The 21,509-nt window shown below is 46.0% G+C and overlaps 1 protein-coding gene across 6 annotated transcripts in view; it reads right to left on the bottom strand.

The window, feature by feature from the left end:
- PLCB2 (phospholipase C beta 2) overlaps positions 1 to 21,509 on the bottom strand; it is a 52,624-nt gene that overhangs the window by 10,432 nt on the left and 20,683 nt on the right. For 4 of the 6 annotated variants that reach the window (XM_075163610.1, XM_075163609.1, XM_075163608.1 and 1 more), the window contains exons 7-28: positions 21,336 to 21,411; positions 20,634 to 20,734; positions 19,763 to 19,929; positions 19,418 to 19,564; positions 18,939 to 19,096; positions 16,891 to 16,973; positions 16,408 to 16,492; positions 14,912 to 15,083; positions 13,973 to 14,070; positions 13,126 to 13,222; positions 12,108 to 12,192; positions 11,559 to 11,683; positions 10,330 to 10,484; positions 9,723 to 9,887; positions 8,516 to 8,615; positions 8,140 to 8,244; positions 7,114 to 7,199; positions 6,920 to 7,016; positions 5,170 to 5,223; positions 3,384 to 3,594; positions 2,974 to 3,142; positions 1,170 to 1,246 (exon numbers count right to left, since the gene is read on the bottom strand). In XM_075163610.1, coding sequence (XP_075019711.1) covers positions 1,170 to 1,246; positions 2,974 to 3,142; positions 3,384 to 3,594; positions 5,170 to 5,223; positions 6,920 to 7,016; positions 7,114 to 7,199; positions 8,140 to 8,244; positions 8,516 to 8,615; positions 9,723 to 9,887; positions 10,330 to 10,484; positions 11,559 to 11,683; positions 12,108 to 12,192; positions 13,126 to 13,222; positions 13,973 to 14,070; positions 14,912 to 15,083; positions 16,408 to 16,492; positions 16,891 to 16,973; positions 18,939 to 19,096; positions 19,418 to 19,564; positions 19,763 to 19,929; positions 20,634 to 20,734; positions 21,336 to 21,411 — 2,613 coding nt within the window. The remainder of the gene's footprint in view (positions 1 to 1,169; positions 1,247 to 2,973; positions 3,143 to 3,383; positions 3,595 to 5,169; positions 5,224 to 6,919; positions 7,017 to 7,113; positions 7,200 to 8,139; positions 8,245 to 8,515; positions 8,616 to 9,722; positions 9,888 to 10,329; positions 10,485 to 11,558; positions 11,684 to 12,107; positions 12,193 to 13,125; positions 13,223 to 13,972; positions 14,071 to 14,911; positions 15,084 to 16,407; positions 16,493 to 16,890; positions 16,974 to 18,938; positions 19,097 to 19,417; positions 19,565 to 19,762; positions 19,930 to 20,633; positions 20,735 to 21,335; positions 21,412 to 21,509) is intronic. The other 2 variants (XR_012675829.1, XR_012675828.1) reach the window with 2 other exon arrangements.

Below are 21,509 nucleotides of genomic sequence, written 5' to 3' on the forward strand. Positions count from 1 at the left end.
CTTCTGTCACATCCCCCTCAATCATCTGTTCTCCAAGCTGAGTCCTATTTCATTTCTTTTTGTGCAGAAATTACTCCTCACTGCTGACTATCCTTGCCACCCCCTTCTTGCTCTTTCAAAGCTTTTTGTTCAAGATGGCACACTGAAAAGGTGACTGCACTATGGAGATAGATCTAGTGGCATAATGCTGACTTCGAATCTTTTTTTCCCCATACAATTCCAAAAATTGTATTTGCCACTGTGGCCACTGCAGAGCTGTGAATGATGAGCTGTTTGAGAGAAGCATCCACAGCAGCTGAAGATCTCTTTCCTGACTGACAATAGCTCACCCCTGTGTACACTTGAGCTATAGTTAGGTTTTTTTCCATTCACATTATTTTGTATTTATTCATACTGAATTTAACTGCCATTTTATTGCCTGTTGCTCAAGATCTTTAAATCTTTCTGGAGCTCCTCACAGCCAGCTGTAGATGTGACTGTACTAAATGACATCGTATTGTTAGCAAACCATTACCTAGCTACTCGACCTGTTTTTCTTAGTCTTGTCTGAATATGCTGAATAGCTGAGAGAAACAGAGAATCTGTCTTGATGGAGGACATGAAAAGAGGAAATTTTGCCTGACTTAGCAACTAAAGGCTGAGAGAGGATTTAATGGGAAGGAGGAATGAGTGAGGATTTTAGCTTCAGGATAGTTATTGCAAGAACAAATGGATAAATGCCTTGGCTAGAAATTGGTGAATTGATTCTGCCAGTTTATTTAAGTACTGGAGCCAAGATGCTCAATTCACTTAGAAGACTGAGCTGATCAGTCCCTGGAAGGGATTATATGTGATGTACTGACCGCAGCAGACAGAGATGACATCCAGCGACCAGCAGTCTTATTTCCTATCTTTCTGAATTAGTCAGTCAAGGCTACTTACTGCAGCTTGAACACTAGTACCCTGTTTGGTGCCTCGTGGCAGGAACACTGCCAAGAGCTGTCTTCCCACCACCACTGCCACTGTGTAACTGTGTGAGACCCTGTGTCACATCGCTGTGCCTCAGTTTCTCACCAAAGAAAAGAAATGCTTCTCTTCCCCTGTATTCACTCACTGGCTGTAGTACAGTGCTTTGAGATCCAGCAGAAAATCCTACCCCAGATAATTCGTTATTCAAATACTAAATTTACCTTTCTGACGACTCCTTCAGTGCCTTCAGCTCAGCTGTCTGCTTCTCCCTGGCTAGCTCTATTATCTTGGTAACTTGCTGTTCAAGGGATAAAACAAGAACAAAACCAAACAAACCAAAATGAGACACAGCACACCATCCGTATTTAATTACCACCAGATTCAGCTTTATCCCTCCATGCGCTGAATTCCAGGGGCCAGCTAACCCAGGCGGCTTTGTGCAAGCCCATGCACCACAACAGCGAGTTCAGATGTGCACACGGATTGCACCGTGCCAGTGGACTAACTCCACCAAGGCTCCAAAGGCTCCTCTGTGAGCCAGGTCACTCACCTCTAGGTTATCTTTACGGACAGCTTCCTAGCTCTTTGTGCAGGAGGCAGCAACAGATTCGCTGTACTTGTGGGTAGGTGGGAAACAGCAGTCGAGCTTACCTTCTAAACAACAGAGGCTAGCAAGAGGATGGGCCTTCTGCCTTGTGGAAACAAAGTTCTGTGGAAACTCCCGGCAGAGCCAGTGTCAGCGCAGTGAGACCTGCCTGCACTGCTGCCTGCTGAGAGACAGCCCGAAAGGAAAAACCCTGGCTGCTGGGCTACGTGCCGTGCGGTGAGAACTCAAGGTTTTTATTTCCTTTTTGTAGCCTTGCCTACTATATCTCACAGTCTTTGACAGAGTTGTGAGACAAGGATATTTTACTCCTCTGGCTTCTCTCTCTGGTGATAAGCACGACTTCCAGGTAAGCTAGTTCTCAAGAGGCAGGTTTTCTTTCTCCCCGCAGGGTTGGTATAGGCTGGACCAGCCAGCCTTGTAGACAGCTTGCAAGGTGTTTGTCAAGCCAGAGCGCACTAGGGAACCTAAGATTTAAGACATATGATGCAGTCGCCTTTGGAAAATAATGACAGGAAAAGGCCTCCAAATCCTGGGATCATCCCCCCGTCATTGGAACAGCTGGCGTATGCCGTATTTATCATCACCATCTTGTGGACTGCACTTTGTCTCCAGGCATTACTGTGTCTCTTGCCGGCGTCTGCTTAAGGGGGGGTCTGAGGGTGCGGGAAACTGATGCACTTGCAGGACTCACTGGCAACACCTTACGTGGACACTTACTTTGACTTCTACTAAGCAAAACACTTTCCAGATTTTAAGAGGAATGAGATCCAGCCCTGCTGTCAGTGCTAAGGGGTGGTCCTAGGATTACTGCCCCTCACTAGGCTTTCATTTTATTAGCATAGATGTGGCAATGGCTGCTCTGTTCCCACGCATCATCTGTCCTGGTTGAATGACAGCGGTGAGCGTGGTTGCCCCTACGGCACGTCTGTAATGCTTTGATAGTTGCCACTGGTGAACCTGCAGGGCTTCAACATACCTGTGTGTCACCCTAGCTCTGACGGTGCAGCATCAAGCAGGGAGCCATGAGAAGTGTGGTACAGCCTCATGTGCCCGTGCTCCTAGAGAGTTGGCGCCTGGCAGCGTATGAAGCCAATAAATGCCACGTTAACCCCAAGCTAAGCTATCAGAAGAGTTTAAGCAGATGGAGCCTGATGCGCTCCAGGGCGCTGCTTCTCAATTTTTTTCAAAGTGCAGCGCTTTAAAAATGTTTCTGCTGGATTTTTATAGCTTCTAACAAATAAGCATCACTGTCTACATTCTCAATTATCTTGCATGGACCTGACAATTGCTCTGAGGGGTGTTTTCTGCTCTGTGACCACATTTCCAAGCTCAGAGTTTAGTGAAGAACTTGGTTTTTCAGGCTGTCCTTGTAGGGGCTCTCCTAAGCTACATTTTCTGTTGACACTTGCAGTCCTTACCTCTGTGGCATGCTGCTCTTTCTTTCTTCGAATCCCATCATGGTGTTCCTCCCCCAGTTGGATGAGGTCCATCTCCAGCCTCTCTCTCAGTTCCAAAACTCGGCTATCAATGCTTTCTGCCATTTCTACAGGATTTGCACATGTACCAACATCACCTGTTGTCAAACTCCTGCAGAACAGATACAGCAGCTCTGATGCTTCTAGAGATGCCGACACAATCCTGACCTTGCTACCCACCCCTCAGTGGGAACATCTGACGCTCCATAAACCCAGGGAGATGAGGACGCCCGCACGACCCCATGCTTCCTTCAGAGAAGGGGAGCCCGTGTTTCTCCTAGGGATCCCTCTGCTTTGGTTTGGGGAGGTGACCCAGGGGCCAGGCCCTGCTGGAGACCCTGTGCTGTATTTACCTCTTCTTCTGGGTTTTCCTACTGTGTACCATCCTTTTTTTGCCTCCATAGCAGACAGGCTCCAAAAAGAGTACAGAATATTTCTGCAGTAGCTCCTCCCTTCGTTTACTTCCTTTCCGCTCCAGCTCCCTCAGTTCCTTCTCCTGCTTCTTCAGCAGCTTCAGAAAGAGCTTCATCTGCTGCAGTTCTGCCAGGCTGGCTGTCTGAGGCTCTAAAATACAAAATAAAGAGAGGCTGTTTTCTCTCACCCAGCATTTTTCAACCTGCTGTGATGCCTTTTGAGATCAGACAGGTTTTTTCAGCACTGCCTTCATTCGGCTTTTCCTCCCTCTTTTCAGCATTCATGCAGCTCAGTTCACCATCTGGTGGATGCGGGCACGCGGATGGTCAGAATTGCTGCCTTTTGGTATTTTGGCCAGAGAAACACATTGGTGGTTGAGGTGCCAGTCTGTCTTGTGCCTTGCACCCTTTTCCACAATCCTAAGCATCCCAAAGATAGCACAGTTGTTAAGCTAGTTGGCAGCTCTAATTATAAGGGAAAAGCTTTGTTATTTCATTACTGATTTTTTTTGCAAAACTGAGTTACAATGCGAGGTGCTTTCATCCCTTCCAGTTTTAATGCCTGGCATTTCTTCAGTTGTGAGGAATAAACGAAAGGGCTTTTGAGGCAGATGAAAATGAGAGGGGAAGGATGCGTGTGAACTGTTGGAGAACTTGTTATCTGGCAGTAGCAAGTCAGTCAGATGTGGTTATCTGTGGCAGAAAGGCCACAGGGAGTTATCTTCTCAGGGGAAGTAACTCTTTTTTTTTTGCTTGGAATGTGTAAAAATTAACAGAACTTGTGGGTGTGCCTGCAACACAAAGCTGTGCTGTGCAGGGTCAACTCCCTCTAAGAGGCTTGTATTGAGGAAACTCAAGGGTGCAGCTTGAATGCAAGTCTCTCAGTCAACAAGTCTAGACTCTCAAACCAGAGCCCACTATGCTTCCATATTATGTGATGCCTTTTTCCAGAGTACGTATTTAATGTAATCATAGCTCTGTCCATGGGAACATTTTTCTTCAGGAATAACTTCTAAAAACAAAACTTATTTGGCAACATTTTCTGAGTGCAACAGGTTTACTCTTGTGCCTTCAGTTCATTTTTGTGGCATAATTAGGCACACTGGTTATTAGTGTTTTGTATTGATCTGTATCACACTGCATTAAGACACAGAAAAGCAGGTGAACAATACATTATCACAGAGGTGCTGAAGACTCCCCGCGGCCGCATTACCTCTGGTTCAAGTCAGGGTCACGGAACCGTCGAATCTGGCCAGAGCAGAACTCGTGACAGCTCCAGCCTCCTACCTTGCTATAAAGTTGACTTGCTGCAGGGTTGCTGCAGCCAGTGGCCTCAGAGGGCTAAAGCTGGAGCAGTCCAAAGCTCTTCTGACCTACCTGTGCAGATGACAGTGGCCCAGCTTGTGTAAGGCACAGACCACGGCAACTTCAAGCCTCTTTTCTCCTTGAGACCTGCTGTGAGCTCAGTCCCAGCCTGGGAGCTCGCCACGCACCATGGCAGCTGTCAAAATGGGCACATAGTGCCACAGGCAGGGAAACCGGGCCCCCGAGCCCAAAGATTCATGTGGTTTGTCTTTAGTGCTGGCTGCAACAGGCAGGGTTGGGTCAGGTCTTTTTTAATTTGCAAAACAGGCTTCACCTCTATCCCAGTCAGAAATTGGGCAGAGAGGGAATGTAAGATGACTGACGGGGCCTCAGCCCACGTGAACAGCACGAGGGGACTCACCTGCAATCTGCGTCACTTCTATCACATTTTCGTCCCTGGCGAACGCCGCGGCTCCTGAAATCACAAAAGAGGTTGCTGTTTATGCTCTATCTTGGATCTTCGGGTTGAAAACGGGCAGTGGAGAGCTCGTCAAGAACATGGGCCACATGAAGGATGTTGATGTGAATACAAAGGAATTAATTAAGCTGCTGAGATGCTTAAGTGCTAGGGAACTTTGTTAACAAGCACAGCAGAAAGGGAACAGGATTCTCCACCTTGCCAGAGAAGAAGGGCATTTGCTTTGTATTAGCTGAATATTGCTAGTGATGATTTGGCACATGTAAACTGGTTTTGATTAGGTGAGAAGGATGTTCTGGTCTGAAATTTGAGAAAACTGATTGTTTTGATACCAACATATTTGAAAGGACACTAATCACGTTGATACAGTTAACATGGAGGAAATAATGATTAGCTGTCAATTACTATAAAACAGAATAGGACAGAATGAGGTAATAGAATTGTACAGTAGGGGACATGTTCTTACCTAACCTGCAATTACTCTACCAATTAGTTTGGATTAGAAGCATGTTTGAGGAACATTCCTTCTGGCACTTTCACCAATACTACACCTTTAATATTTGCTGGCTATCTTGTTTTGTAAGGCCAAGAAGGTGCCAGTATGAAAGGAACAAACACACTGTTAGGAAGCTCTTTCTCTGCTAGAGCTTCTTTAAACCTAGTAATAAATGCTGACTTTGTCTTTTGAATTCTATTAAAGCAAATCCCTAACTTTTTTCCAACTCATCTGACTGGTCCGAGTTAAGTAGTTTTTGCCCTTGTTATGTTAACAGGTCCCCATTTAATCTAGCAGTCAAAACACAAGGCTGTGCTCCATCCCCACTCTTGCAGAATGTCAGATGTGGGATCTGTTCACTCTGAACTTGTAATGGATCTTATAAAGAGTTTGGTGTTCATCTGAGCTGATGAATAAAATTTCTAATCTTTAAAGCTCCGAAGTATACAACTGGACTCTGGTGCAAGTGCAGTTTCACAAGGTAAAAGAGTTTTCAGGGGGATCTAAACATACTTAAAATGTCAGAAATCAACAGTAATCTGCAGAAAGAGACCATTGAAAAGAACAACAAAGAGGTGAAAAGCAGTGAGGTATTATCGGATAAAACCAAGCAAGATCTTAAAACTTTCGACTCAGAAATACCCAGAATTATTATGTCTTTGCTCAAAATCAATGTCCAACCTCCAATTTCACACTTAAGATGAAAGGCTGCATCTCTGCCACAGGCCACTTCTTCCTTGCACGGTGGTTCCCTCTTCACGTAGTTATCTCCCAGGGAACTCTGTGCTGAACCTGGAAAGCTGAGGTCCTCTATCAGAGCCCTCAGCCTACGTGCAAGATAGCACAGGAAACAGCAGTACTACCCAATACGTTAGCCCTGCCTCGGAGGGGAAGACGATGTTCATGCCAGCTGGGCCTTCACTTGTTTTCTGGTATTCTCCGAAGATACCCGAGATTACTTTTCTGTTGTGGAGTAAAAGCAGTACGCACGCCACACTCACTCCAAACCAAGAGCCAGGGGATACCTACAGCTTTTGCCATTAAAGACAAGCATCAGAATTTAAGTTGGCGACTTGGCTTGAGAGGTTCTGACCCCATTACCAAGGATCTTCACCCTCCAGCACTGACTCTTTCCAGCCTTTTGAGTGTACAGGCTTTCCCTTCTACTTTTAGCTCATCCCGCATCCGCAGCTTTACCTGCAGGCCCGTTAGAAAGAGGAGTGCCGAATTTCCCAGTGGAGTCTGGTATCCCATTAGTTTCAGCAGATGGGAAGTTCCTCTGTGTGCCAAGCCTCTAAAACAAAGATCAGAGGTAAATCAAAGCTCTATTATTTCAGGCTGAATCCATGCAACACGTTTTAGAGACAATGACAGAATTTGGAAAAACTTACCTCCACTGAGCCGTCTTTTAGCTTAATTGATCTCTTGTCTTGCAGACTGAAGAACTTAATGGGGTTGGAGAGGGCAATAGTCAGATCTAGAAACAAAGAGGAGGTCTTTGCTCGGATTATCAAATAACTCATTGTACTCTGATTTTCCTTGCCTTCTGGTTTCCTTTCTGGCCTAGGACAGGAAATGTGGAGAAGGCATATTTTGTATTCTCTACTCGTAACAAGCTTCTCCCTGGCAGCAAAAAGGGAGGGGACCGTCTTCGGCTCAGTCCCTTTCTGAGGTGATGGCTCACAACTGATGTTTAGGGCATTTTCAGCTTTATGAAGCTGAAAAGAGCACTCTGCTCCCAAAATCCAAAGCCAGGTTAAGACTTTCCTAGCCTGCACAGCTTCCTGCTCTAATTCCAGTCTGATGCTGTATAAACCTGGTCTTTTTTACGAGTATGTGTTAAAACCATCAATTTCACAGGATTTCCCCCATGAATAAGGTTCGTTTGTATGAACACAGGGGAAGAGAGAGTAAACATGAGAATTATTCACAAGAACTTCTGTGGCAGATGCTGCTCATGATAGTTAAAAGTTTTGCCATTAATACCTCCAGTGGGGCTTCCTTCCTGATTCTCACTGTTTGACCATCCCTTTTTAAAGGAAGATCACTTCAAAGGGGAAGAAGAACACTCCTGTGCTCCCTAAAACCCTATTGCTGTCAGTGCCTGATAGTTATCACCTCTGCACTCTAGGAAACCTATCCCTGCCACTGAATAAAAATAGTAAAGAGACCGACCCATTCCAAACCAGAGACAGAGTTACATCTGCACGGCACGGCAGGCACGTGCACATCGGTCCGTACTGGGAACCAGCCACAGTCACGGTGCGAGGCTGCGACAGGATGCTGGCACGTGCTCAAGTCCCACCCTGACAAGGAATTAAGGGTGCAGCAGGAAGCACCAGGCTGGAAAAATGCTTCTGGATCACAGTTTGGACAAAGCCAGAACAACCCCCCATGCGCATTCTAACGCGTACTACCTGCCCAAGCATCAGGAACGTAGTCCTTTATTTCCAGGTACACAAATAAAGAGGGCATGGTGAGCGGCATGTTACTTTCACTGCGGAGACAAACGTGGTGATAGCCTGAAAACAGAAGGCAGAAGAGGTAAGCTAACAGAATCTGTCCCTTCTTGTCTGTGTGCTCCAACAGTAAAACAAAGTCTCTCTTTACAGAAGGGCATGGTGAACATATTACGGAATTCAGCCAAGGCTATACAGGATGAATTTGAAGGCTCCACTGCCAACAGGAATGGAGATTAAGTAGCAAAATATGCAGATGTTCGTATCTTCTTTACAGCTTCCAATGGATAGGTCCCAAAGGCACAAAAGCTGAAGGAATTTCCACAAAATTTACCTGAGTGCACTGCAATAACAGGCATGACACGATGACCAATGAACTTCCCTCCTTCCTCCCAAGCCACAATTTTGAGAGACGCCAACTCAGGCATCATGATCTAAGGAAAAAACAGAGTAAGGCACCAACGTCCTGACCTCTAACTCCTAACAGAATACTGGCTTCACTGAGTAGAACTTTCCTCTCTCCTCCTTCCACCAGAACAATGCCATCTCTCCAAGTAAGTCGCTGCCTATTTCTGCATCTTGTAATTTAAGGCTACAGTTTATCACAGACATAACTAAATTCACAGAAACGCCACAAAACATAGGCTTCTCAGAGGAGAGACTGCACAGGATCACAGGAGGGCAGTTCACCTAAAGAAAAAACGGGGCAACAAACCCTCCAAACCACAGCTTCCAAGAAGCAATTCACCAGAGAAGGGAATGAACTTGGGAGGATAATTTAGCAAGCATGGTAACTTTGCCGTAAGGGCTCTTGCCTCCCTCCTCCCCTATTTTCTTCTGCCATAAAATGAGCTAAAAATTATTCTGTCAAAACTGAAGCCTGAAAAGCATTTTCTGAAATGAGGATAATATTTATCTACCACATCCCAAGTAGGCTGAAAATACCTGCTATTTCACAGTGTGCTTGACAGAGATGAATTGTGTAATATGTATTTTGCCTTTGTAACTTACTGCGGAAAGGCCAAACATTACTATCACCTTTGACTTAACTTCCCCGTACCGTATAGCTGGATTAGTGACCACTGAATTCTTGTGGACAAACAGGGCAGCTTTCTGCATTCTGGCACAACTGAAAACCTCCCTCTGGTCCCATTACTTCTCTGGTTTGTTTTTTTCTCATTTACAGTTTAACCACAGACATTCAGTTCCTTTCTGCTTCCTAGTGCTTGAAGTTTTCAAAGCTGGTTAGTCAATTCAGTCTGAAGTGCATCACAAATGGGAGACTTTTGATGCCTGTTATTTCCAGAAATGTTCCCAGCTACCCCTTGTCTGTACAGGGAAATATAGATGGAGAGTTGTTTTGGATATCATTGTTGGATATTATCTGAGAGGCAACACATAACTCCTTGTGTGTCTAAAGGCATGACTGAGATCTCCAGAAGGGAGTCTATTCTGTTGTCACTGACCTCTCAAGAGGCAGTGCTTGTGGCCAACAGGATCATCAAGGAGTCTCTGTCTAAATTACTATCGGATGTTATTACCTTTTCAAAAACAAAAGCCTCCTCTTTCCATACAGGGTTAATGGAATTGGCAGTGGAGGTCAGTTTGGTTCTGTATTTGCGTTTTGTGTCCCGTGGCAACCCAAACAGCTCTACTTCCACATATGTCTTCACACTGCGGTCTGAGAGGAACTGACCAGAGAGTATCTACGAACAAGCAGAAACATAATTAGCAACTGCTGAAAGGAATAAGACAGAAGAACCCTCCCATACCTTCACCCCAAAGTCACTCTCCCACCCCAAAACATCTTTTCTGCTGCAGCTTCCAATCCACAATAGGCTTTTCTTTTACCTCCACCCATGCTTCTTGCTTCAGCACTTCCTCCAACCTCCTCCCTCCCCAGCATCACAGCCTTGGCTTCTTCTGTGTGGCAGATGCTAATTTTCCATTTTCATGCGATTATGATTAATTTAAAATAGTGAAAAGACTGAGAGTTGCCATGGTAGCACTCTCCCACAGGACTCTCTGGGTTCATTTGCCACTAAGAACCCTACTGGGTAATAAATAGGGGAGACATAGATGCCAGTTATATACGTGGTGCCAGGAACTGGCTGTCAGGGGAGGAGCAGCACCATGGTTTGTACTTGCCGTGACAGACAGGGTACTTGCCACCACCACGTCAATGCGGTCCACAGAGAAGGGGTCAAACTGCTTGTCTGGACGCCGCATGAATTCATGCTTAAGCAGATAGCCACACTGGCCGTTGAACTCAAACAGAGCCATGTTCTGCTGCATGGGGACATCTGAGATACAGAGGAACACAATGACAAAAATTTCTGTGGGACTCATCAGGTGGCTTGTGTGCTACGAGTGAGCTGAAAGATGCTGTACTTTTACAGCCCCTGCTAGCCAAAGGCTCACAAAGCCATTTCAAAAACTAATTAAGCCTCTCAGCACCCTACAGGGAAAAATATTACAGCAGCTGTTGTAAGAAAGGTAAGTGGTTTGCTTATGATTGCACCATAAGTCATGGGTAGAACTAAATTAAAACCTACTTTAAGAAGTACCCGCTATTCTGGGGTGTGAAGTAAATAGTTGTGTGAATCCCTCTACTCCCCCCCCTTTCATTTTGAGCCTCCTCTCAGTCCCATCTTCTCCTCTGCCACTTCTCTTGAGAACACTGTCTTGCGGTTTCTGCACCTGTCTTCAGTATGATAGCCTCTTCATAACCAATCTCTCACTCCTTCCCTTTTAAAGTTGCTGCTTTTTTTCTCCTACTGATCCTACAGCTAGTCTCCTACACTCTCTATACATAAGACTCCTCTGAGGAAGGAAGAGGGGTAAAGAATAGCTTTCTCTGGAGGCTTTTCTTTGTCACCTTCTCATGCTGCTTCTGCAGCAAGGAAAGGCCCTTCTTTCCTGTTCAGGTCAAAATACTGGAAATAATAGCATAGACAGGCCAGTCCTGTAGCCAGCTGGAGCTCTGCCTGCTGCCTCGCAAAAAAGGAGGCAGCTTAGGGGAAGCAGGAGCTTCTGATGCGTTCATGCGCATTATTTAGTCTGACATCACGATGCAGGACAGCCAGAGGCGGTACCCAGACACTGGATGACAGCAAGTCCATGCATGTGTGTATGCACAAGAGTGTAGGACCGGCATCCTGGACACTGTGTTCCAGGTTTGTGCTGGGCCTAGAAAAGTGCTTTTGGTGTGTGGGAGATGGAGTCAAAGAAGAAGAACACTTTGGGAGAAGGCACACAGAATAAACGCATTCAGGGAAACAGCAGTGGTAGGAAATAGCAGTGAAGGAAGAGACAGTAAACACAAGCACACAGCCTCAACCACTCAGAAGCTCAGAGGAGGACAATGTGACACTAACCCATGGTCTGGAAGTTGAGTGCCACCATCTGACAGCCGACGTTCCAGAACATCTGGGGCATGTAATTAGAGGAGTCCATCCGGGTGCCTTTGGGGTAAATCCGGCTCATCTGTCGCTTGTTGTATCTACAGTTGCTCTATTGGAAACAAGTCTGGAGCACTCCTTGTGTACCCTGGGGCTAGCTCACGTATTCAGATTATGAAAATTGTTTGAGTTCTGCTACCAAATGCTCAGAGCCTTCCAGACAAGAAGAGAGGCCCTGGCAACAACAGGCTCCTTTCCCATACTCTTTACACTTAAGGAGAAGCATCTGGCAGCCTTGGTGTTCGCTGCAGCAGGATGCATCCTGTCAAGAACCTCTGTGAACAGCCCCCAAGCCACCCTGGAAGATCCCATGTCCCACCTGCACACTTTATATCTCTGATGAAGAGTTTACCAAGTCCTGAAACCAGAAGCCAGTTGGATATGCCTCAGCCTTACCCAAGCTTCAGATTAGCTCTCATGTTCCATACAACCAACTGCACTGGACAAAGGTTGCCAGAAGGATACTCTACAAACTGCACAGGAAACTTGGTTAGTAGATCGTAAGCCTTCAACTCCGTGAAGGAAGAGATGACGTAACTCCGGTTCTTCTCTAGAAACAGGAGATAAGAAGCATTAAGAAGGCAGGCATGCTCAGCCCCCATTCTGTGTGTGGGGACAGATGGACCCAAGAAGCACTTGGCTTGTTACTCCCACTTTCTACCAGGTACCGTTTTCTATCAAGGCAATTTACCTTTCTCTGGTCCCTTCAAAAGAGACTGAAGAATAATACTCCATGAAAGGTGATTTATGTTTACCAGGGAGACAGTGGTTGTGCACTACAGGACAGGAACTTCATGGATTACAGACAGGCTTGGCTCACAAAGCTTAAATGGCAATTATTTTGTCCATCTCTTCCTGGATTTCAGTGACAGTTAGAGAATAGCTCCCGCCTGGAGTTTTAGTTCCAAGTAAATGCAAATATTCAAAGTCTTGCACAAAGTTCGTTATTTTGTCAAGTTTCCCCTCTTCACTCCCCTATTTTTTCTTTTTCTTTTCTTTCTTTCATCAATCAAACCAGCTCACTCAAAGCTAGGCCCAAATGTGGGAACTGTTTAAAAGAACCTATTGTGTATAAAGAAATTGTGTGCATTTTCAGTCTTTCAGATGTTTCTCTGTCCAATCACCACAGGAGAGGAAAGCCAGTCACATACATTAGGAAAAGCTGGGCTCAGCCCTGCCCTCAGAAGTAGCAAAGCAAGCCCACAGAGATGTCACTGGCCTCTAGGCTGTTTCTTTTCATCCTCACTCGTTTAGCTGGGAGCAGTATCTGACATCTCCCCGTCTTCTCCTTACCACTTCCTTACTACAGGGAGGAGGGCAGAAGGGAAGTGTTTGTGACCATGCGCGTGTTGTGGGAGAGAGAGAACACAACAGAAAATGTGCGAAAGCAAGTCACAAAGGCAGGTGGAGAACAGCAGCATCTGAAAGCACTACTGGTCAAATGGCAACACTCCGGATCCTGAAAGGACTGAGTTTGACTTACGGGCAGAGACTTCAAAGGAGTCAAATTTGATAGGCTGTATGTAATTAACTAGGCTGGACATTTCCTCGTACGCTGTCACTTCCAAACCAGCAGTGCCCTGAGCAGAAAACAAAATCCAAGAGAAGACAGATAATGAGACCTTTCCCAGAGATGAAACAAAACACACCTGGGCTTCACAACCAAAGAACTCTGGTGGCTGCCCTGACCAGAGCACACCAGTTTCTTTGGCTTCTTGGTCCTACAATTACATCGTGGGCAGCATAGTCAGGGGCGCAGAGTTTCTCGGTAGCCTGGCAAAAACCGAAACTGAGGCATATCAGTTATCAGTCAGTATGTAAGAAGCCCCCGACCTCTTTAACCTCTCAAAGCACAGAGTCTGGGACAAACCAGGGACGTTGTTTTCCCCCCTCTCTGAGTGATACTAGGGAGACAGAAATGGAAAATGTGGTTTTTTTTTTTTTTATTCAAGGGAATGCTGATGTCCTCCTTCCCCCTTCAGCGGCAGCACTTCATGTTTCAGTAACAACTTTTATCAGACTAAGGCTAAGCCTCTCCAAACACCCTGAAGGCAGACTGTTATCTCCAAATTGTGCAGAATATCAAAGGCAGAGTCAGAAATAATAACTCTTCTGCCATATTCTCTATTCTTGCGACATCATTGCTCTTATTCAGTTTCTCCTGCAGAAGTCATGTCGCATGGGGGAAGGAAAGCCCCCGACTGGTTATAGCACAGTTCACTCCCCTTTGCATTTTGGGTTCTATTCTCTATTCAATATGGTGACGCCCTAGAGAAAACTGGAGTCCAGAAAAAAAAACAGAAAAAGAACAGAAACAACAGTGACAGTACCTCATCTGACTGCATCTTTTTAATTTCCTCTTCATCCAGGTTTCCGAGATGTTCATCCTCTTCCTCTGGTTCCTCTTCAGCCACATCACCTGCCCAGACTAAGCACACACAGCCCACATCAGTAGTACGTATCAGTAGCACACTGAGACAAGACATTGCAGATTGCTAGCAATGGAGAGCTCTGCCAAAACTCACAATCAAGTCATGCAGGAACAATAAGTGGAAGAATCATGCAATTTTATTAGCCAAATCCAAATATGAACTAGCACACTCTGGACTAGCACACTCAAGAGACCAATCATTCCTCCTGCAGGCTTCCCTCATACCCCAAGAGCGACAATCACAATGCTGTTTTCTCCACCAAGGTCGCACACATTCATGGGAATAAATGTCCATTTCTAGGTGCTCTGTAGTGGCGCTCACCTTGTCTTCATATGGCTTCATGTGCTCCTACCATGACAGGGACTGAAAATTCACTGTTCTACCATAGGTTCCCTGAGCCCAAGAGGTGACAGCCTTGAGACTGGAGGAAGGGAGGAGAGTGGGGCTGAAGGTTCTATAAACCTTCAAGAACCTCAGGGTGAAGAACTAGGCCATGGTGAATTTGTGGTTTTCAGAGAGTTACAAGCAGTAAAAAATTATCCACCCTTCCATCAAACCAATAGCCAGTGTGTATCAATGAATTACCAACTCATGCAGCCATACACCTCAGAGTAGCCAGAAGAGTTGACTGATGGGCAGGGCATAAGTTGATGGCCTCTTTTGTTTGGAATAAAATGTTTGAAAATGTTCTGAAGATTTAATTTCTCTTCCAAGCTTATGCTGCTTCTTGAGATAACTGAATTAATGACTAGTACTGGCTTGGGTGATTTGGAATGTCTCCAGTGGGCCAGACTTGCTCATCCAGCTATACTAGTCCCATTTTCCCTTCAGACATACCAGTATCTTCAGCATCCATAGGGGTTGGCTGCTCGATGATTTCTGGTTCCACATTCCTCCCTTTCTTCAAAGAGTTCTGCCTCTTCCCAGATATAGATTGGTTCTTTTTGTTCTTAATCAAGATTTTCCCTAAGAGATCCTTAGGACTTGGCAGAGGAACTCCTGGCTTCAGCTGCAACAGATAAACTTCATACTGAATTTTCATCACAAAGATAGAATGCAAACACTCATCTCTCCTGTCCCTCCCAGTACCATTCCTCTGGCCATTTACTGGTGCATGGACACATCTCTCACCCACTGTATACTTTAATTTCTCTATCTGCCGGCACATCCCACTATATCTGTGCAGATTTTTTCTAAGACTTCACCTTTGCTTTCAGACCAGCATTTTGCACCTCTCAGCCCTCTCATGTTCTGCTGCGGGCACATGCCATGCTGTTCCCAGCCACCTATCCTGCACCACAGCTAAAAAAACATCTAGATGGCCTGAAGGCATCCACACACCTCTGGCTTTCACATTCCACCTACTCTCATTACCCCAGAGCCTCAGTCCTAGATCAGCACTCAGGCCATATTTAAACACTCTGCCTGCAGCAGATTTGGAAAAAAGATCCCAGAGTAGGTGGCTCAAGACAAGGATGTGACTCAGACTGTGCTTCTAGACCTACACCCCCTGTACAGATGGCCACAGGCCTATTAATACTTTAGCTAATACCCTGAACTGTTGCTCCCCCCACACACACGGTGTTTCTCCCTGTTGCCTGGAGAAGGACAGGGGTCTGGGCAGTGGGCAACTGCCGATTTGCTCACTGCTTCTTTTCAGCTATTCTTTTGATCTCAGTGCTTTAAAACAGACGCTTGGGCTAGGTGTCTCAGCTAGGAGGCCAGCAGGGGAAACGGCACTGGCAGGCAGAGGCCAGAAGGGGAAATGGCGCCGGCAGGCAGCTGAAGTAGCAATGTGCATGGGGATCACCAAAGATGTCACTGTACCCACAAAAACACATGCTCGTACAAGTAAGCTGATGACTAGGGTCAAGCAGATCGGGAGCTTTACTCAGCTATTCTGAGCACAAAGCTATGCGTGTCGCTGACCTGCCCATCTATGCCTGGAAGGGAGTATTTCCAGGCTGGAAGCAGGAATTGAGAAGCATTGGTAGGAAGAGCCTGAAATGCTACTAAGCCCTCTTCCTGCTTCTTTCCAAAGCAAGTGCTGGCAGACAGATTTGAGCTACCTAGAGCTCAGTTTCTGAAGCCACTCAAGTCACAGAGTGCTAAGTAAGAGCAGAGTCAGGCAAGCGCTTCGGAAAACCTCTGCAACTGAAAAGTCTTCCATCCACTTACTATGTTGCTCACCCCTACGAACCAGGTTTATTTGTCCATGGCATTGTCTTCTCTTTCACTGTCCTTATATCTGTTGTGGCATCTCCTAGCAACAGGAGTGATCAATTTTTTCAGAAAGACCTCTCCACTAGCCTCCTTCCCCAACTTCCACTTACTGGGTATTTTTCCAGCGGCTCTGTCAGCAGCATATCTCCAAATATGGTTCGGCAGTACTCAGCCATCTTCGCCTGCTGCTTGGGTCTGATGAACAAAGAGATCAAGCAGGAGTGAACAGGAAAACAGATTCCCAAATCCAGAGCTTAGCGTGAACAACCATCTCAAGATCCATGTACTCCACCCAGAAAACCATCTCTTGCCTTCACTTAGACAGCTATGCAGGTCTTGAAGTCCCTTCCCAGGCCGACTCCCACTTGTTCATACTCCTCCATCCTGAGCTAAAAGGCTGCACAACTGTGGTCACTCTCACTCTGCAGCTTACGGCTCATCTTTCAGCTCTGAGCCACCTCCAGTTGCTTCAGAAATCTCAACTGATGTTTCATTTCAGCTCAGGCACTCACTTAAAACCCAGCAGCCCTTGCCTGTATACTTTCTGCTCTGGACAACAGAGAACACAATTCTCCCAATCACTAGATACTCACGAGTCCACATGGTTCTCAAAGGACAGGATGACAGGGTAGAGAGATGTTTTAAAAGCACTTTCTGCAATGGCCTCAATGGCATCCTAAACGAGAGGCAATGGTCAGAGAAAAGATCGGCACTCAGAAGTCACAGAGACATGCAGGTGACCTCCCACTGAATGGTCTCCAAATTCATCATTGTCAGGAGCTTCTCTTCAAAGTAACTAAACTCCTCCCAGTAAGAAGGTGAGAAGTGTTGTCTTTTTCATACCTGCCCGGATTTCCAGCTCCAGAGGATACAACACGCAGCTAAACTCAATAGCTTGCATAAAAAAAGAAGCTGAAGATGTAAGAATATGAGTTTTTATTTTTCTTACATGGTTCAGTGTATACATAAACAAATGTGAAAGCGTCTTGCCACAGAGGCAAGCCACTGCCACACGCACTTTGAATTGGTAGAGAAAGGTGTGTGCAGCACCGGATTAAACTGCTTCAAACCCTGTTAATACTTACCTCTGAGCCTGTCCAATTTTCTATCATTTCACCTGCTTATAAAATCCTTCTGTCTAGCAGCAGAGAAAACTGGAATGTTTAGTAACCAGCAGTGCTGACATTTCAAATGCAAATACCATGGAAACGTTCTCAGCGTTAATGATGTAAGAAAAAATAATTGTATTTTCCCCAAGCCCCTGTTAAACTGCCACAAACTTTCCACTATGTTATTTTCTGGTGCTGCTAATTGACATGGTAAAGAAGCGTCATTTGCTCCTTTGCAGTTACAATCCCCTACTCCCCTAAAAATCCTGGTTCAGCCATGATCTTAGCACTGAGGGAGGCTGCCACAGCTGCTCCTGCATGGACCACCTGGACTTTCTATCACAGAAACCTGCAAGGTTCAGAGGAGGAGAAGCCACAGAAAAAGCTACTAAAAGGGCCACAGGCAATGGGAGAAAAGGGAGAAAGGTGTGGAGGGAAAGATCTACGTATTATGTAAAACTAAAACCTGGGCACATGCTGCGTTAACAGGTTATAATTTCCTTGAGGTACAGTCACATGCTTTAGCAGAACTCTGCAATTACAGCAGCTACAGCTGTCATTATTTCTCCCATCTGTAGTGAACTGCTGTGCAAAAAGCAGCAGTGGTGCTACAGGATTTGGGAAATTACTGACACTGAATATGACAATACCTCTAATCTTAAGGATTGGGTTTTTTTTCCCCCACATAAATATTTTAGTAATAGTGAAGTGTGGGAACTGGGGGAAGATACAGAATAAGAATAAATAGCTTTAAAAAGAATCTAAAGTGCCTCTGCCTGTTGGCAGCAGCTGTGTAAAGGAGTGCAGAAAAAATAAATGTGATGCATTGATTTTTAACCTGTACGCTGTTTGTAACTTCTGTGGTTAAATGCCCTATATTCCCAAGGGAGAAGTAGGCTTTGCACTGTGCTTCTGAAGCCTGGGAGCTGAACCCTCAGGGAAGCCATCTGCCCAGCATGCTGGAGGGCAGTTGCTCCACTGAACACATTCCATACACATATGTAATTAGGAAGTAATTGAAACCTATTCCTCCAAAGTGCCACCATGGGAGGCTGTAAGCCACAGAAACCTGCTGTAGACCACTTAGAAGATAAACTAATTTTAACCGTTTGTTTTCTAAAAGCCATCTTGTTTGTTTCTCTGACATGCATCTATCCATAAACCCACCATCCTCACGCAACTGTCTCTCCATACACCCATCTTGCTACTCAGCCCCGTGTATGCAGGCACATCTACTCAACCATCTCTCCATCGCTTCTACCTGACTGCCCCATTTCCCTTATTCATCCAGCTAACCACCTCTGTTCTGGTCCTCCCACTCCAAAAACGAACACAAACTCCAACCTATTCCATATTCGTTCATCTTTCATTCTAGCTACGCATTATTCACTTGTCATCTTGCCATCAATCTTTTCCTCTCAAACATCCTTGCCCTCAGCCCATCCATTTGACAGCTCCCTCAGCCAGCCTCCTCAGAGATCAGTCTAAAACCAAGCAGGGGGAAGCACGTATGGAGAAAACTCTTTCTGTACCTTGAAGAGGATCTCAGTCGTCATGGTGAACCCGTGCGTGATGATCGGCTCCTCATCCGGGGGGCGGCCCTTCCAGCAATCCAGCTCCACGCAGCGGCAGCCAGCCAGCAGCGTCTGGCGATACATTTCCGGAGACGAGATACCAGAAAACTGACCAGCTGGAGGAGAGCAGAAGGAGGGAGGCTCGACACTAGCTATTCACACGGGGCAGTTTCTGCATAAACTGGAGCAACAGAATTCTCTGCCATCCTTTAGCAGGTGTACGTGGCAGACTGACAAGATGTTTTCGGTTACAGCGTGACCTTTCTTCTTCTTTACACAGCATTTAAGTGCCAAGCCCCTCAGAGTGCATTACAGCCCTCAGCCCTCCAAACTTCAGGGCAGATTCACCTGCCCGACTGATTGTCAGCACCATTCATCCATCCCCGGTGGCGGTACATACGCGTCGGAGCTGAGGCAGACTCTGGAACTGCCCATACCTGTTAAATATGTGTTGTGTGATGAATTAATGAAGTAGTGTGAGAGCGGCTGGGTCATGTCCTGGTACAGCACCAACTTGTCCAGTGCTATCACATTGTTCTCAGGGCCACAGAGAAACCAGACCATCCCCTCTGGAGACAACTGCCCTACATGGAAAACAAAGATGTTAATAGTACCGAAACAAAATGGTTCTGGCACCTCCTTGCCGGTGCTTTGCAACACAGGGACTCGTGAGCATCAGACTGATTGCTCCCCTGGGAAAGTCAGGGTAGCAGCAGGAGCGAGACCCTCTGCTATTTTCATACTACCTCTATAGCAAGACTTCGGGGCTGAACAAGGCTCACCTCTCTGGATGTTAATCCCACTGGGCTCATACTTCTCTATCAGGCTCTGCACCTGCTCAGGTTTGGCTGGTGGGAAAAGGATGTCATTGAGGCGAGAGTCTCGCTGCTTCTTGTTGATAAACTTTGCCAAGTGCTCTTTGGTCATGTAGGGCTTTGCTTTTAAATGGCTAAGGTGAGAGAATTGCAGAGGAGCAGAGGTAAGGCCTGTGTATTACCCAGAAAACCTTTTCACAAAAGAGAGATTGGTCCTTCCTCAGGTTAGCAATGACTGTCCACCTCCCTGGGCCCACAAATTTCTGTTTTGTCTGCATTTCCTCCTGTAAAGGATGCTTCCCACTGTGGCCTTTCTTCTTCCTCACTAACTCCATACTGTGAAAAGGTTGTGCTGAGGGGAGCACAAAGCATATTTTGAGCCTCTGACTCAAACTCTAAAGGGACTTGATTTTCAGAGAACACTGAACTGCTTGCCCTATGAAATCAAGTGCATTTAAGAAGTCACAGATTTAGCTACTTAGAAAACAAAAGGTCACCGGCTACTTGTGAGGACCTATGGTTCTCACGCTGTACATGGCCTTGTTTGGGGCTAGCCACAAGCAGTATCACGTTAGCATGATCTAGTGTTGACCTGGAATCAACCCTCATGGTGGTGACAGTTAAGAGTCCCTGCAGCACAGCGAGGTCTCATCCTTTTTATTCAGACTGTGAGTGAAAGTGTTAAGTGCACTGTCACTGTTCTGTGACCTGGATTCCTGCCCTTCTAAGGCTTGAGACCAGACAAACCACGTAGGCAAACAAGGAGGGGCGAGGGGATTTTACCCTATCTTTTGCCACAAGAGATCAAGTTCTCTGCTGTGTCTTGAGGGAAACTTACTGCGAGGTAAATATCTCATCAATCTCTGGCCGTGGACACAGATTCATGAGGAAAGTTTTATATACGGTCTCAGGGAAGTCCTCTGGGTTGATGGCATCGTTCTGAGAATGCAGTAAAGACATGTCAGTATCACAAACCCATGGCTTTCACTTCTCCATTAACACCCACAGCCCAGCACTTGTTTGTGATGATGCAAGTAAGTGACTGGAACATCTGGCAAGGTGTTTAGGAAGGAATAGCTGGAGTGGAGAAGCACGTAATGCCCTATTTCAGAACGGACAGTTATTTAAACTGTTCTTCAGTGCCTCTTGTGCAATAGTATAACCTAGAGCTTGATGCAGAGGTAGGAGCTGTCAGCGGCCTGGATTGTACTCTGCAGGTTGGTAGGAGCGCCAAGATTAACAGTCAGATCTGTTGCTTCACAGACCAGACAGTGAAACAGAGGGAAGGGAACGTGCTGCTTCTTGTGCCACATACTGCAAGCGATGGAGTCGCAAGCGCTACTGCAATACAAACAGTAAGAATTGATCCTAGCAGGCTTGCAGTTAAGGCATGGCAGCTAGTGGTAAAGAAAAGGTTTCACAGCAACTAAGAGCATCTGGGCTGATGATTTTTTCATAGCCAAGGGCATCACAGTCAGGGTAGGCAAAAAGATTATTGTCAAACTAGCCGAGACCTTTGGCTACCTAGCGAAACCCTTACCTTGCCCTTTGGAAGATGACAAGCGCTTAATGCTGCTTCCACCCTCTTCCTGTCTGCAGGAAACATCTGAAAAATACTGACCAGACAGGGAAAAAAGAAATCACCACAATGTAGCAGGAGTGAAGTCCGAAAGCCTGGGTTTGGGTGGCTGTGAGCTGCAGCCAGAGTGCAAGA

This window comes from Calonectris borealis, chromosome 14 (assembly GCF_964195595.1).
Source record: "Calonectris borealis chromosome 14, bCalBor7.hap1.2, whole genome shotgun sequence".
Classification (NCBI taxonomy): Eukaryota; Metazoa; Chordata; class Aves; order Procellariiformes; family Procellariidae; genus Calonectris; species Calonectris borealis.